At 49.1% G+C, this 17,845-nt stretch overlaps 1 protein-coding gene across 1 annotated transcript in view; it reads right to left on the reverse strand.

Annotated features, from left to right (window-relative positions):
- Nucleotides 1-13,325, reverse strand: part of MAN1C1 (mannosidase alpha class 1C member 1) — a 63,711-nt gene extending 50,386 nt beyond the window's left edge. The window contains exon 1 of the mRNA XM_074161961.1: nt 12,753-13,325. Coding sequence (XP_074018062.1) covers nt 12,753-13,325 — 573 coding nt within the window. The remainder of the gene's footprint in view (nt 1-12,752) is intronic.
- Nucleotides 13,326-17,845: the final 4,520 nt, after the last annotated feature.

Here is a 17,845-nt window from a genome sequence, read left to right on the forward strand (position 1 = left end):
TACCTCTAACTGCTATTTCAAGCACTTGCCGTCAGGAGATTTAGGGAACTTGCACAAAACGGCAAATCCGTGATGTCCAGTTTGCACCCGGCAGCCTCAGCCACAGGAACCGACCCTATTAAATTTGAGGGATGATTTCTTCCACAGATGGATACACAAAAGGTAATTTGGCATGCTGCAAAAAAACGGGGGTCAGTGGCAAAGAGCACATCTAACTACAGCTTGTGTGATGCAGATGAAAGCGAAGGTGTTGTGCCAGCAAACATACAGAAAGCGAGCAGAGATGTAACGGAAGATTAAAAGTTGGAGAGCGGAGACTTTGAGAAAGATGAGCTTAAAACGATAGGAATAATTATGATCTCCCTTGTTATTACCACAGAACGAAGGCAGAAGTAGCTCTTTGAGCAACATCCGTAACTATGAGGAAATCAGAAAAGAGATTTAAGGTCATTATAAAACACTGGGGTTTTTTTTGATACTGTGCAGAATTTGAACTTAGCTCCGGTTTACCGCTTCCATGCAGATTTCCCACGCAAAACAGATTTCTTAAGTGGAAATTTAAGTTGTGAGTATATATCTGCAGCATTAAAAAGTGCTTTCAAAGGTGGAAGATATCAGAATGTGTTCAAGGAACAACTGAAGATAGGAAATCAATCTCTTCTTGTAAATTATGAGAATACTAGATAATAACATTCTAATATCAGAATACTAGATATTTAGAAGTATTAAAATATACTTACAAACATATCTCAGTGCTATACTTTACCATGATGCTAGTTTCAGGAATTTCAGGAATTATTTTATGTGCTGCGCTTTAGAAGTGAAAAGGTGCCATATATCCAAATCCATACATACAGACTTTCACGCACAAAGAGCCATATCAAGCAAACACTCTCCTCGACACTACTGCGATGTCACAAATCATTACCTTTACATTCTAATGTAACGGTTCACTTCACCAGATTACTTTTGCTAACAAAGTTGCATATTAGGAAATGTCAGTCAAGCACACAAGAACTCTTTCTACGGCCACTGCTGGGGTTGCACACAAAAAGGACAGCAGGCGGACCCAGAAAGCAAGCAATACACTTTATGTGACACTATTATTTGGATTTTTCAAGTCCTTTTAACTGTAGGTTGGACAATCTGGTAATGGCTTTTCTTAGCGACCACTATTTTATTCCAGTATGCTTTGAGGAAAGAAAGTGGGAAAAAAATTACTTACCTAGTAATTGTGTTTCTTCAAATGTCACCGCAGAGTCCCTCTCCTGAGTTTTGTGCCTGCAGCATAAATCATGCAGGAAATTCCCCGAGCTCTTAAGATTTTGGGGACTGTGACACACCTATAGGCTGCCTTGAGGGCTCTTACATTTCAGTTACATCCCTTCAAGCATGTACAGCACACGGTCTTCGTAAATCCCTAATTATGCACAGATGACAAATTCTCCTTAAAAGTGACCAACATTCCAGGTGAATGATGTACAACGATCAGTTAAACACCCGGGCCAGAATCCATCAGCTCCTCACCATCATATCCCCCCGTTCAAAGGGAAGGTGGGTGGAAACACAAACACTGAGCAAGATTGTTTTTCCAGACCTGCATTATGACAAGGTAAGTCATTTTCTCTTTCCCTACAGATACCATCTGCACAGGATTCTCATTTCTGGAGAGCCAGAGCCCAAGGGGATGCTCTAAAAGAAGCTGTAGTGATAACTAACCAAAAATGGGCAGACTGCAAGAAAAAAGAAAAAAAAAAAAAGGTGTGGGGACATTTTTCTTTTCTTTTTCAAGGAAAATAATAAAAAGAAAAGAAAAAAATGTTGTTAGAACCTATTAGGCCTACCTGTTTGACAGCCTGTGGGTCAGACATCAAACAGATCAATTATGAAAAGAAACAAAACAGAGAAGATATGGGGCTTTGTACCCCTGAGCCTTGCATGTGGGACCACAGCAAGAATATTCTGTGGATGTGGAAGTGACAGGCTAAACAAGGGCCACAGTCTCCGTGTGTAAATCTGCCACAGAGCCATCCTGAGGCAAGTAATTCTCCATTCTTCACCCAGAGCAGAAATATCCCCACAGCCACCATGAAGCACGGTTATGGAAAATATGATGCACCAGAAGGTTGGGGTTCTGTGTAGGGCTCTGAAGTCAGCAGCCCAAGTTGGACAGCTGAAGAGCTCCAATTCAGCAAAAAAAAAGGTTTCCAAAGCATTTTTAGACACAAAAAGTGTCTCACAATCAGCCACATCCTCCTTGGGGAAGAAGAGATTTCTCAGCCTGGGAGACAGCAAGATGCTTTGGAACAGGAGGGACGGAGCCAGGTGAACAAACAGAACTGATTTCACACCACGGCTCCAGGTACCATCTTGGCTAAAGACAACCTGAACAGGTTGAATCGGCCTCTGCTAGGCCCTTAAATCTGGAAAAGGGAATCACAGGACCCACACTGTAAGATGCGAAAGGAGACCTTTCACAATGGAAGAAAAATTTAGCATGGTCACAGGTTCACTCAGCGGCTCGACATACACATCTTACTGTTTCCATTTCAGGACTACGCATCTGAGCTGCTTCTTTCCTCTCAGCACCGGCAAAGCGTGAACTGCTTTTGACACATGGATAGCTCAAGGGCCCAAAAAGCAGTCATAAGCAGATGGGATAGCTGAAGGAAGGAAAGAAAGAAAGAAAAAAGTAAATACAGGCCAAGAGTTACCCTGCATCGCTCCTGTTTTGCACTGTGAGAATGGACTTAGGGAGCAGAAGAAACATCTGTTTGGAAACTTTGTCTCAGTCCAAACGCTAGAAGAGAAGAAAAGAGGGAAGCCGAGAACTGCCAGCACACCTCCTGCTTTATCTCACACTTGGATGGCTTAACAGGAGAGATCTGGGAGGATGAGTTTAGTTTAATGATTTCTTGCTGCTTCACCTGCTGCCCATCTGTCTTTGTAGTCCTTGCTCGGAGGGACAGATTGGAGCGTTGCTGTCCTCTCCCCTTTCAAGAGTTACTTGTGATTTGAACTTCTGAAGAGAGGAACAGAGCAATTCTCAAGCATTATGTAGTCAGCAGAGATTAGCCCAATAATTTATCAAAGGTAATAGCTAATAACAGACACAAGAAACTTGCTCACAGCCTTCCTAGAGCCTCATGTCAGAGTTGTCACCTTACAAAAGCGTTCTAAGTTCTTGGACCACAGTAGCAAATTTATTAGCCAGAAGCTGATAAACTCTTCCAAGACTCCCTCAGTCAACAATAAATCATACAAATCAGGTTGCAAATACTGGATCTTTAGTAAAAATGAAGTTGGTGTAGCGGATATTAGAACAATGTTAGAATTCAGCTGGCAGGATGAAGGGGACTCGCTCTCATTTAGCCTGACCTCCCATCACGAGAGTGACCAGGGCTTGGCCCTGGCATCATTCCAGCCCCGCACTGGACAGTCATCACACAACGATGATTAATGAACTGCTGAAAGGAAAAAGCAAGAAATGGAAAGTTAGGAGACCTGGGTAATAAAGTAAAGAAAAGAAACATAGAGATTCATCATCAAAATTAGAGACAGAAGGCACCTCCTAGGTCAGAGACTCCACGTCCCTGCCGGTGTAGAAGTGTCTCCCGCAGCGCTGCTCTGGCCACGCTCCATTTCAAGACCTAAGCAACAAGCTTCCACCCTGTTTCACTTACCAAATTTCAACCTAATATTCAACTCAAAATACACCAGCCAAGGAGCTGCCTTTCAGAAAAAAAAAAAGGCAATCTTTAGAATTATTCTACTGTGCAGCCACTGATGAGAGTGGGCAGATCCGCAGCCAGCAGCGACAATGTTCCGGTTGTTGGAGGGCTCACTAACACGCAGAACAAATGTCTGGTGGGTAAGATAATCAAATACAACTCTGATGTTTCAGGACTGAGGAATCCTAATATGGTATCACTATTGAAGGAAGGCCTTCAAGAAAGCCAAAACAGCCCTAGAAATCAGCCAGGGATTTGTTTGGGTTCATCTAGCACAATGCTGAACTATCAACATAAATATGTGTCCTTCCTAGATAATTCCACAGGAAAATGGAGGCTCAGATGGCAGAGGAGCCAGAAACATCCACATTTCCACTGGAAGCATTTTATTTGTGAGCTGTGCTGGCTAACCCAGACAGCAGAAGGGTTTCAGGATGGATGAAATGTGATTACATTATAATTATCTTTTGTTACTTTGCGAAGTACATGGTTATGCACTTTCTTTACTGCCCAGGGAAATCATGTTAACACAATTAGAGCAAGAACCCTATTTTAAACACGGTTTGCTCGGACGTTACTAACATGGTTCCAATTCTCAGTACAGACAGTCTTCGGAGCCATCCTGCTCCATAAATCAGTGGGAGTTCTGTCACTGACTGCCTCTGAAGCAAGTACCAGCTCTTAGAGAAGAGACATTCTCTGGGATGCTCTGAACATACAGCTTCACTGTATATCATCGCTCTGTGCAAGTGCTGTTGGCACGATGAGATGCTGTAGAATTTCTAAATCTCTTGCATTTATTATTCTTTGCAGCCTTACTCTTAAGCTATCGTTCTACCCACTAATAAACTAAGAGAGAGAAATATAACAACAGCTCTACGGCCATGCAATAGAAGTGTCGGAGGCCAGATTAGAACTAATGAGTTCTTGGCTCCCACTCAATCACAACCATCAGAACAATTAGCTCAAATAAGCCCGGGAACCGTTTTCTGCTCGGCTGTCGTCTGCCCATCCTCCCTGATAACTTCTGAGCTGGAAAATTTCAATTGGGTTTGACAGAGGGTAAAGGTCACAAAGAAAGTAAAGTTCAGCGCAAATTGCCAGCAGAGCGGAGGAGAGACCCAGAGAGTGGAGGAGAGCCCCACAGAGTGCCCCACTGAAGGCAGGAGAGCGCCACAAGCTCCCTTTTTGTTCAGCCACAGCCCACTAAGCAGCGGGCAGGGATGGGTACCACTCACCCCAAGCTGGATGGTCGCCTCTGGCCCACACAGCTGAGAGGGGACACTGGGAAGAGCAACAGACACCTCTGAGCAGGGATGAGTGGCACAGAAGGAGCTTCAGAGGGATGGGGAAAGTCACAAATTGCACGAGGGGGATCTAAGGACGGATGGGGGTTTCAGCACACAGGACTCCTATTCCTAGCGAGCCAGGCTCCATTACCTCTCTGCTAATGGAAGAAGGAAGTCTTAAGAGCACACTTTCCCTTTTCAAAGGCCGTCGAGATCTCTCCTTTGATTCTAGTGTGCAGCAGATGCACACACAGAGAACTCTGCGTCTTTGCTGTCAAGACAAGTAGATGCAAAAGGGAAACACTGAAGTCACTTCAGTTTAGTGCAACCTCTAGTCATTACTTACACTCCAGTGTCCTCCCATGGAATGCTGAACTGCCCGACAGGAAAGAGTTTTGCCACATATTAACTTTCCGGATGAGGGATAAAAACAATTGCGCCCATTTTACAGTGGTGCGTACTGAATTCATACAGCGACACCATGAATCTGCCATCAGGAACAGAACCCAGGACCGAGTGTCCTCTTCTAATTAACAGTAGATGCTCTGTCTCCTTTAGTAAGAGTACAAATGAGTAACACTCCTGTTCCATAAATTGAGGATGTTTATTACCCAGTCCTTCAGTGTTCCCACTGCGCTCTCTTTCCTACAGTGGTTTGGGTCCATCATGCACAACACACTCGCATTACACACGGATCACTGACCCCGCGGCCCATGACAGCTCCTCTGGAGCCCTTCCAAAATATTGTGTCATATGATGAACTGAGGACCAAGGGGATACGCAGTAAAGACAGCAATCATGGGAGTGTGTTCATTCCTCATGCCAAATCCATTCCCGGAGCTGAGTGAAACGTACTTCTTTTGGGGGAATGTAAATTTAGTTTCTTTCCTAAGTTTAAAAATTATAATGCTCCGAGCACAAGATTTCCTCTTCCCACCAATGAAGTGAATACTCTTTCCTGCTTTCTCCTTTTGACAGCTCCATGTCAGTTTTATACTCAGAACTAAATGACAGACCGATCGAAGATACATTCTCCTTTCCCCCCTCAGCTTCCCATCTAAAAACTGAATTGTTTTAAATACTGAAAAGCATATTTGAAAACATCAAAACAAAATGATAAACAATCTAAAGAATAATAGACTAATAGAGTAAAACAAACACGATTGATTAACATCATCTGGTTAAACCTTGCATACAGATCCAAAGGAAAGAACACAAAAATCTTTCCCCCATTAAGGGGCAAATTTCATTGTTGATTAAAAGGTTAATCAGGAGTCTATAAATATTTTGGCTGGACAGATGTAATCTTAACCGAGGTGACTGCTTTTCAGTAAATATTTGCACAACTGCATATACACAGTCCTCAGATTGATGGCAGAGCGAGGGGGGTTACAGGAGCTTGACCCACCTCTGGTACCAACCCTTCTCTTTATATTTGAGACCTTTCAAAGAGCTTGAGTGTATTTACTACAGGAATTCAGCAGGTTGTAGGTCCTGCACAACAGGCTCCTGTGTGTCCTGGAAACTCATTTCACCACGTCCAGCACTTGCATCCAGTCATTATCTGCAATCTGCCTGGAGAGGTACAAACTCCAACAATTTCGCTGTTGTGCGAATACTGCATTGTCTTTAGGTGGCAGTTTATAAACTAGTCGGGCACCAAATTTAGTTGTTGTGGAACAAGTGCTTTCAGCGCTAGATTCTGTAGATAAGAACAAATGTCTTCAAATTGCCAAAATGCCCTCAGCTCGAGTAATATCAGTAATAGCGAGCACTAAGGTATCATTGGCATCTCCAAGGCAAGCAGCACTGTAGCACAGATCACAGCATGTGAAGTATTTTCTATACTCATGCGTTATGCCAACAGAACAAGTATACTTTTAGTCAAATAACTGTATACCCTATAGCCGAAAGAAGCTGAGACAGGTTAGGTCTAAATTTTGTTTGCATGAACCCACCGGAGGCTACTGAAGCAAAAAAACCACACTGTATGCACCATTTGTGGGATTTACAGTACAGCATCCTTTTTCACAGGTTCAGTAAATAAATGCATGAGAAGGAGCATGGAGCAAAGGAAAATTCCAGCAAGCCTGGAGCCAGCCAGTGCTTCAAACTGCAGAGAAATTCTCTCATTGCAAAGGTACTTCTACCCCAGAGAAAGAATTATGATCCGATCGCAGTATACCTGACTGGCTTGAGATCATCATTCTAGTCCACCAGAATAAGTATTTTACTGAGAGCAGTTTTCTTTACCTTCAGTGTCCAAAGTCACTGCTAGAAGTCACCGGATTTACATCTGACCAGCACAAAGCATGAAATGTTTTCCACGGGTCCCAGTGAGAAAGATTTGGATGGGGAGCTGTGCTTCCATCTCGAACTGTGCGTGGTGCAACTCACGTACTGAAGCCACTGACAGATTACATTATTTGCTTGTAGAACTCTTCATCCCCAGATTACACAAAGGAAAGGCATTTGTTCCAAATGGAAGAATAGAAGTTGCACAGCGTAGGGAGAGGGAGATGTCTGAAACCTTTTTACTGCCGGTTTCAGAAATGAGATGGCTCAGGGACGACTGATAATGTGATGATTCCCAGCATTGTACCAACAGCCTAATTCTAACTCAAACTGAGAACGGTTCTGACCCCAGCTTTTGATAAATTGGTGATCACAATCCAGTTCCCGGTGCTTATGCACCCACGTAAAATCCCCTGAGAATCACCAGCGCTTGCCCCCAGGAAGGCGTGCGAGATGGAACGACCAGACGGTTCTCCCACCAGGGGTCAGGGCTGCGGCACAAATTCAGAAGGAGAAGGAGCAGCATTTCCCAGCTCTGCCCCAACACCACCTGCTTTTTCACTGCGGTCAGGACCATCAAAACCACACAAAGGGAACTCAGCAACCAGCACCAAGTAACTCGCCACAAAAGTTGAGCTCCTGATAACATTCCTGTTTCTTGCCAATTATCTTTTAGTGACAAACTGTCAAGATATTTGTGTTTAAAACACTGATCTACCTTAATAGGTGCCTGTTATCTGCAGAGTGATTCGCGATAACTGTGTACATGGACTCCGATGGCCTTCTTCCCCCCTGGGCTCTGATTTTCAAAAGCAAATACATCTTTAGAGCTGTGTTAAAAGAGGACAGCAGACAGCGAGGTGAGGCAAATGAAGGTGGAGACAGGGAGAAAAGCCAGGATGAAGAGAACTGCACTGTAAAATAAATAGGCTTCAGTATTACTAATCCGGAGGAAATGAATGCGTGTGTCAAACCCAAGGGTACAATCTCAGCAGAGGACTAAAAACCTGCCCGAATTTGACATACTCCCTTTATTTGAAAGGGACAAAGGACACTGTCAAGTTAAGATATTAGGTATTCTCAGACATCAGGTAAGGAAACTTGCCTTTTGCACCCAAGGAAGAAAAGAAAGACCAGTAAATCTCTTTCACTATTCACATTTTTCTCACATCTCATGACTGGAAGTAACCTCGCTAGTTTAATTTCATTGATGGGCACTTTCTGGTTCAGCTGGTTACAGCAGTTGTCCTTGAGCACTGGATGGCATTAGTAGGGTTGGTATAAAAACACTTCAGAGGAATGCTGTTCTCTCTCCCTACCACCTCCCTACCTGTGAGACCCATGAAGCCAACACAGCAACAGTACAGCAAGAAGCACTCTGTTTTGCTTCATCCATCATCAGCAAAACTGTCAGCTCAGCTCCAACAGCAAAATCTTTATTACTGGTTATGATGCAAAAGGCAGAAACCACACGGTCTGATTTTCCCAGATCTGAGGCTGAGTTTGCTGTAGAGGCAGTTGGAGGGGAAATCATTTTGACTTTGCACTGAGCCAATTTGATCTGGAAATTGTTGAGAGCGAATAAATACGGAATCCCACTGTGGCATTTCTGCAGTCACTTTTTGACTACAACCACTTCTCTTTTTTTTTTTTTTTGAACATCAGTGATTAGTATTTGGCACATGTAAAAAAAGTAGCTATTCCCTGAAGCCATGCATGACTGATCAATTGCAGAACTAATACGTTTTTCAGAGGTCAGTTTAAGAGATGAAGAATACCAGGCCCTTTTAAATTTCCCCAACCTGTAGCATGAGAAGATTGTTATTTGGTTTTATTGCAGTTTTCTTCAAAAGGTCAGAGTGCCCCCAGTCCTCAGCTGCCCACAGTAATGCACAGCAGTATATCCCAGGCAATCCTCCAGGTGACCAATGACCTTTTGCAGTAAGCACTCTGTGCAGTACAGGTGCTCTCTTTTTTTCCTTGTTCAGGAAAACAAGTCCTTTATTGACTCTGGATTTGTCTTTAAAAAGGCAAGTCGAACCTAAGAAGTCTGCCACTCTGCCAAGTCACCCCCCAGTGCAAGGCAGCATACCTGCATACACACATCAGCTCAGCTCACCGCAGCGCTTAATTCTTTTAACAGACTTCTACGTGCCATTTCAATTTGCTAATCCACCTCTTTTCCTTTCTGCACTACCAGGAAACGCAGCATTCAAAGCATGCAAGGCCAGACTCCTTCAATCCGCAAACAGCTCCGGTGCCCCCAGCCCTGCTCAGAGCTTTCCCAAACAGCAGTAAAGTGGGAGAGGTGGGTTTCACATTCTGGACAACACTATCTTTTAAGTAGAAAAAGTCTAGCAGGACTACATAAATCAACACTTTCCACACATAACGGCCAAGAAATTAATGACACACCCTCTTCTCTGGCTGAAGCATCAAGCAGCTTAGAGGTTGGGTGGGAAAGAACAGAATCTTGTTCAGATTGAAGGGTCCAATGAGAAAATAGTTCCAAATCTCTAGGTTGGGCATCAGCCCCGGTCTTTGATCATGTACCAGTTCCTTCTCCTGGATTTCATCATCTAGGCTCTGGCAGACAGATGGGGGAAAAAAAAAAATATCCACAAGTCCCACCCATATCCATTCTCCCTGTTACAGAGGTGCTCACCTGTAAGAATGGCCTAAGGGGAGAAAAAAAAAAAAAAACCAACCAAAACTTAAAGTACCAGGAAAGTTTGGAACACATTTAACAAATTACAGAGCTTAAAGCTCTGGAATAAGGAGGAGAGAAAAGCTACTTGCTGCTACTGCACACACCACCTTAAAATGGCCAGCAAACCCCTGCTGGCATCTCTCACATGATGTGAAGAGTATTTGCTAACCCAAATGCTGTATCATGACTTAACTTCCCTGCAGGTTTTTTTTTGCCCATCTGATTCTTTCTATCCAATATTTGTCTTCTAACCTCTCTTGGTTTGTTTTCTTCATGTCCTTTTGATTCGCAAACAAAAAAAAAAAAAAAAAAAAGGACACACCTTATCTCTTCCACAAGCTGCACCACCATCCCTTGTTCTGCACATTCGCTCTCGGTCTCAGATCTCAGCACCATATTTGTTTCTCTCCCTCTTTCTGAATAAATAGAAGTGCAGGCACTTTTAAGGAATAAGGGCTCTGTTTGAAGAGTAATTAGCCGTCAGCATAAAACCAGTATTTATGGATTCTCATCCTTGAAAAATCTAACTCTGCTACCCGGCTCTGATTATGGCTGTTACAAACAGATGGGGCTGAATCCATACAACTTGCAATAATCCTATATTTAAAAAATAATTAACTACAAATAAAGGACTGAATTCCACTAGCTTTCATAAATTTGATTTCCAATTTGATTTGTTTGTACAGAGTGGAAGCCACGTTATTCACAGCTGCCGCGCTATCCTAAGCATACCTTGAAGGTAGGAGCCTGCAGCGTATCCCAGCACACACTCCATGACTCCCCAGCACACGAGAGGGCCGGGTACTGGAATATTCTGGACACCCTGCAGCTGAGACGCAGAACGAAAGGATGGCTTAATCACTCACCTCAATCAAGGTGCCCAGGATCCTAAGGAAAGAAACCCAGCGCCCCTGGGTGCACTGTATCTGGCTGCCTGGCAGAGAAGTTGGAATTTTACCCGCGGTTCAGTCTTTAATGACTGACAGAGATACCAGGAGGGGAGCTTTAAAAACCTGGTTTTAAAACAGAGGTTACAGTGGATGGAAGCTCTCGGTGTGTTATTCTTTAACTTCCTTCTCTGTTTAACCTGGGGCAGCATCTTTGGTGAATGCCTGCACCTCTGTGAGGGAACCAACCCAGCAAATTTATACTCTGCTTAATTAAATCCGTGCATTTCACTTACTGGCACCTCTTACTAGACCAAAATTCGTTCCAAGTTGGTTATCCATCATAGCAAAAGATACGACAAACACAATCGAATACTACACGGAATCTATAGCTCTTGGTTAACTAGGTCACAGATTGCTCTGTAACGTTCACGAGGCTGCCAGGCTTTTAGGCAGGAACTGGAGGCACCGGGCCAAATCCTGCCCCGTTCCACCCCCATAGCCCCATCAATGAGGTTTCCCAGCCTCGGCAGGGTCTAAGCGAGGGCAGGTCGCTGTTAGCGGGCAACAAGTCCCCGGCCAGCTCCACCCGGAGCTACGACAGGATTTACAGGGAGAGCCAGCCCCACGCCTCCTCCCGGATGTCTGCCAGGGCACATCCCGGCTGTCCCTCCATCCCCACGGACCAGCGCAAGTTTCATCATCCACCAGCTTTTGTGTAAAGTGGCCAGGTTCACACCGACACCCCAGGTTACACCGACACCCCAGGTTACACCGACACCCCCTTGCACAAAGCAGAGAGACACCTCCCGCCAAGCAAGTTTTTTTTGTTTCCCTAATAAATAACCAGACTGAAATTTCCCTTTGCCTAATTTCAGCTCTTTAATTTCCAGTCACACCCTGTCAGGCTGCCCTAACATTTCCTCTCCGGTGAGAGGAGGTGTGTGCAGATCCCGACAGCCATGTGCGCCCGCCGACACCTCAGAGGTGTGGGGCCATGATGGACGGCCCCACTGAAGGGGACGCCCCCCAATTCCTGTCACCTTTGTTGGGAAAAAGAGGGAGAAAGGGGCACAAGGGGCCTGTGTGGGAAAGGGAGGCAAGGCTGGGAAAGTGAGGGGGGTGTGAGGAGAATGGGGGCAACGAGGAGAGGACGAGGTTGTGAGGGGAGGTGAGGGCTGACTGAGGGGAGACATAGCTATGAGGGGAAAATGAGGGGGGGACATGGCCTTGAGGGGATGGAGAGGACTGACTAAGGGGGGACACGGCTGTGAAGGCTGACTGAGGGCGGACATGGCCATGAGGGGAGATGAGGGCTGACTGAGGGGGGGACATGGCCGTGAGGGGACAGCAAGGGCTGACCGAGGGGGGGACATGGCCATTAGAGCTGACTGAGGGGGGGACATGGCCATGAGGGGAGATGAGGGCTGACTGAGGGGGATACATGGCTGTGAGGGGACAGCAAGGGCTGACCGAGGGGCAAACACAGCCTGAGGGTTGACTGAGGGCGGACATGGCCGTTGAGGGGACGGCGAGGGCTGACTGAGGGGGGGACATGGCCATTAGAGCTGACTGAGAGGGGGACATGGCCATGAGGGGAGATGAGGGCTGACTGAGGGAGATACATGGCTGTGAGGGGACAGCAAGGGCTGACCGAGGGGGAAACACAGCCGTGAGGGTTGACTGAGGGCGGACATGGCCGTTGAGGGGACGGCGAGGGCTGACTGAGGGGGGGGACACGGGCTGACTGAGGGGGGGACACGGCCGTGAGGGGACAGCGAGGGCTGACTGAGGGGGGGGGACACGGCCGTGAGGAGAAGGCGGTGCGGGGTCTCCTCACCTCTTTAATCTTCATCCTGCGGGCGCGGGTCTCGGGGTCCTCGCCGGGCCGCCTGCCCCGCACCGGGTGTCGGAGGCTCCGGCGGAACCGCTGGTAGTCGAAGCGGAACGGAGTTCGCGTCTCCCGGGGCGGTGGAGCCCCGGTGGCGGGCTCGGCTCGCCCTTCGCCGCCCTGCACCTGCTGCCGGGAGCCGGGCGCGGTGTGGGCCGGCGGGCCGGCCATGCGGGCGGCGGTGCGGAGCTTCTCCCGGAGGCGACGGGGGGCGGCGGGGCTGGCGTGGCGGGGCTCGGCGGCGGCGGGGGGGCTGCGGGGCAGGTCAGTGTCGCGGGTGGAAGAGGAGGAGGCGGAGGAGGCGGAGGAAGAAGAGGAGGAGGAGGAGGCGGCGGAGGCGGTGGCCCGGCGGGGCAAGAAGAGGCGCTTGAAGCGGGAGGAATCGGGCAGGAGGAAGAGGGCCCCGAAGCACAGCGTGAGCAGGCCCGAGAGGAAGAGCAGGAACAGGAACTTCTGCGGCAGCCGCAGCCCCAGCGCCGCCGGCCAGCCCGGCATCCCCGGCAGCTTCCGCAGCACCACCATGGGGCACCGGATCGCGGCGGCCGGGCGGGCTCCGCCGTCACCCCCGGGGAGCACCGCCCGGTTTCTGCGGCGAAAGGCTCAGGGGTGCCCCCCCACCGGCAGCACCGGCTGGAGCGGGCGCCTTCAGCGGGGACCGCCGGCGGGTGACACGTGGATGGCTCCGGAGCGGGCTGAGCCGCGGGTCCCCGCCGCTGCCCGGGGTCCTTGCCCGAGCGGCTCGCAGGGCGCGGAGCGGCTGTTCAGCGTCCCCCCTTCCGGCATGAAGGCGGCGGCGAGCGCATCCCGCCGGAGCCGGGCGGCGGAGCGGCAGGGCTGGGGATGGGCTGCTCCCGGCGACAGTCCCCCGGGCAGGCTCCCCTCTGCTGTCGGGCTGACTCAGGGAGCGGTGCCGAGGAGGTGCGATCCCTTCTCTCTAGGCGGTGGGTTCATGCTGCAGCATTCCTGCGAGGCGGGGGAGATAAGAACGCCTTCATTCAACACCAAGAAGGATGCAACCGGCGTTATAAACCTTTGTCCCGGAGGGTCTGCCGCCTCCCCAGCCGGTCCCCCTCCCTCCAGACACACTAGGTCGTTTTCCTTCTCTCCGGACTAGCCATCAACTCTCTACCCTGCGAGCAGCTCCCAGCTCGACACCATCCCCTACAGCTCCGGGCTCTTCTGGCGGGGCAGCCCTGGGACCAAGAGGAGGATCCGGGAGGGGCAGGGTGCCCAGGGACAGAGCAGGCTGACAGGGACGGGGCTGCTCCCCACCAGGCTGCCAAGGGCTGCCTTTGCCCGCAGAGGGCTGGAGACGATGAGGCTGCAAACAAGCCATGCGGAAAGCTCGGCTGGGGCTAAGTTTCTTGAGGAAAAAAAAAAAAAAAAAAAAAAATCTATAGATTTTGGTTTTGCTAAATCGATCGCGGCGAATTCTCCCTTTCTCCCAAATCTCTGCTTCGCTGTTAAGAGTTATTCGTTCCCCACACATCTTATGGGCGCTGGGAGAGACAGAGCTCAACTTTCAGACCAGGAAAGCAAGCAAGGAGGACCACTTTCAAAAAGCACGACACGTCTTAAAGACCTACCTACAAGTCCCAGATCACCCCTATTCCTTCGGGTAGGCTCGGCGCTCTCCCCAAAACACGCCGTCACACCCGCTTGGCGGATGCTTGCCTGCCCCCAGCCCTGTTTACTCACCCCTCTGACAAATCCAAGCCTCTCTGGGTCCTACAGGGAGCCAAATCTTCTCAGCCCTGCCTGCGCACCTCACAAGCGAGAACCCCTCGCTGCTGTCAGCGCTCGCAAAGCCCCCGCTAAATCACGAGGAGGAAGAGGCTGGCTGCCCGCCGGGCTCTCCAGGGAGCAGCTCCTCTCTCCTGCCCATCTAAGCATCCAGGAGGGAAGTACCTAACTGCACCAAGCTACTTAAAGGCTTCTGCTTTTCACCACCTCCCCCCCGCCCCGCCTCTCCTCCCCGCCGAAGGGGACCCGCCGGGACGCGCCGCCCGCACCACCCGCCGCCGCCGCTCACTGCGACAGCGCCGCCAGCCCCGCCCCTCGCCCCGCCCCTCCGCCTGCCAACGGTCACTCGGGGCGCCTGGCCAGCCAATCAGCAGACCAGGTGCTGCTCGCCCCCGCGGGCCGCGCTCCGCCCTCTCTCCCTATTGGATGGCTGCTGGAGCCTGACCGCGCCCGTTGGCTCTTCCAAACGCCAGGAAAACCGGGAGACCCTCCCGCTTGTTTACCACACTTGCCCGTCTCGAGCTCGAGGAGCGCCTCGCCCCGCCCCTTTCCTCCATCCGGCTTTCCATTGGCTGCTAGGAATGTCCCATCCCCGCTACGATTGGTGGACCGGGGACCCGCTCCTTTAAATAGGGGCTGCGGGCAGAGAGGGGCTCAGAGCTGTGAGGGCTCAGCTGGGGAGGGGCGGGGTGTGTAAGTGCCTTCCGCTCACCTCAGCTGTTGTGAGGGCTCTTGAAGGGTTGGATTTACCCGCACAGCGCCCATAGCCTGCCCCTCGACGTCTGGCTTGTGCCACAGGGTCGAAGACCCCAGAACGGACCATGGCCCCGGTGCGGTGGCTCATCCCTGACCAGGAGCTGGGGCCCCAGAGAGGGGCTGGAGATGGCTTAGGAACCACCTTCCTGTGCATAAAACTGTCCTTCCTGGGATTTATGAGCCCAAAGTCAAGTGCCGTGAAGCACATCTAAATCACAAATACTTGCATCCTCATCACACATCTTAACCTTCAACGTAGCGTACAAGAACTAACCGAATGTGACAGTCACCCGGTGTAATGCTATAGCGGAGGTGAACGTGAGGAACCAAAGGGCTTCTGCTCATAAATGTTAGAGAAACCCCAAAAATCTACAGAATTAGCAACGAAAGAGGGAAAAAGGGTACCACCCAAAACTGAAGGCACCTGAAACCGCTCAGAAATGGAGCTGGAGGTGACCAGAGCTGGTTTTTGGGTGCTGTGTGAGAGAGGAGCCGTGGCAGGAGGAGGCTCACAGGAAAGGGTGAACTGCCGCTGCCGAAGCATTGCTGTGACTAAACTTGGAAGAGCTAAAAGAGAACGTTTTGTAGGCTGGAAAGGAGCTGGGAGGAAAGGAATCATCTGCTGTTTGCGTCTTCCTGTACCGAGCGAGCTCCTTCCTCGTCAATAACTAACGCCACAGGAAAGAAACACCTGCTCTGATTGCGGGGTCAGTACGTTGTAGGGCCCCACATTTTGAGCTGAGAATCAGTCGTGTTGTCATTTTCCTGTGAAAAGTGCTGTAATTGATACAAAGCAGGCAGCAGAGCAGCTCTAGGAGCCAGGCTCGAGAGCCGCTGTCAACCCGGCTGTGCCCAAGGCCGGCCATCATCCTGCTTTACCCTTCCTTACACCCGCGGCAGGTTTTCATCGAATCAAAATAACACTAAAAAGCAAGCCTTGTGCTTTTAAGCTGTCTGGTGGCTGCCCGGTGGACCTTGAAGGCAACCGCCCTCGGAGGCAAATTTGCATCTTGATTATTTGGGTTTTGAAACGTGCCCACCGAGCCGTCCCCCCCACCGTGGTTTCGCAGGCAGGACCAGTCCACCCTGAGCGAGACGGAGATGTGGGCACCATCTCCCACCGCCGTGTAGGGTTGGGTTTCCTCTGGAGCAGATGGTGGAGGATCTCCAAGCCCTCCGCACGGCTGCTCTCCATTCCCGGCCCCGGAGCAGCACCACTAGGGAGAGGGGAATGGATTTGGCCGCTCCATTTTGGCAGGTCACACCGGAGCCTCGCTGAGAGCGGCAGATGCTCCACAAGCTCCTTGGAACCCAGGGGAGCTCCTTGCAAAGGATGGTTTGGTTTTGCTGCTTTGCACGCCTTCGCAGGGCAGCTCAGAAGGGAGAGAGACCTAAAAGCCAGCTGCCGGCTCCATTATTTGGAGCATCGATGCGGTTGGGAGGGCTTTTACTGCTGACCTGCCTCCTGTGTTTATCAGTGGTCCCCCAGGAACCAGCAAAAGACCATCGTTCCGTGGGCTTCCATCATCCCACCACCTACCATCCTGCCTCGGCTTCCGACTGAATGGAAATAATCCTTCACTCCCCTCCCATCTCCTCATCCCTGGGGAGACCTCAAGCAGCAGGCTGCATTTTGTCTCAGCCTTATAAAAAATCCCAACAAACAAACAAAAAAAACCCCCCAGCAAACCGAGGACCTCCGCGGTTGCCGTGGTGGTCCCTTGATCTTCTTACAGACGGCCCCAGGACCGAAAAGGTTAGATGGCTCTGCTCTCTAAGAGGATTTGGGGGCATCAAGCGGGATAATAAAATCGACAGCTGAGAACAAACCAAAGGGATAATAAAACAGACAGTTCTGAACAAACCGAAAGGCTATGCCTCCTTCTCCATTTTATACAGCAGTGATAGCAAAGTTGAAGGCTTATCTTTTAATTAAGTTAAATTAAGAAATCTTTTTGTTTTGCTTCGTGTTTAGCATAACATTGTCTTGAAGGTAAATGCTTAGAAATTAAAGGTTTTCCAAATTAGGTTAAATTAAGATATCGTTCTTCTTAAAGAAGACAAAGCATTGTCTTCAAGGTAAATGTTTAATTACATTTTTAAAGCAATTTAGTCTGTGTAATAATAAGACAGAGAGCCCAGTCTCTGTGTATGACTGCAATTCCAGACATAAGCCAAATAAATTGAGAAATTGGTGTTGAAAGAGTTAGGAGGCAGAGTGTAATTACTGGAAAGATGGGGGTCCTGCTGCATTACGATTCTTGTTTTTAGCAGGACTGCAAGAAATAATTTGGAGAAAATTACTTTTTTTATGGCCATAAGAAAAATAGAATTTAATATCTACCTTTCTGCAAGGAAGAAAACTACAGAGTGATAGATAATACTCGAGGCAAAGGAGTTTGGCAAGATAATTACGCTCAAGCCTCCAGCCTATTTTTTCGAGAAAGTTTGATTTTTTTTTTTTCCCCCCACTCTCTCTGTAGAAAAATGCTCCCGTTCTGGCTGCGGGAGTGGCTGGGATGTCTCTCGTGCTGGAATAGCAC

The sequence above is a fragment of the Numenius arquata genome, chromosome 21 (assembly GCF_964106895.1).
Source record: "Numenius arquata chromosome 21, bNumArq3.hap1.1, whole genome shotgun sequence".
Taxonomy (NCBI): Eukaryota; Metazoa; Chordata; class Aves; order Charadriiformes; family Scolopacidae; genus Numenius; species Numenius arquata.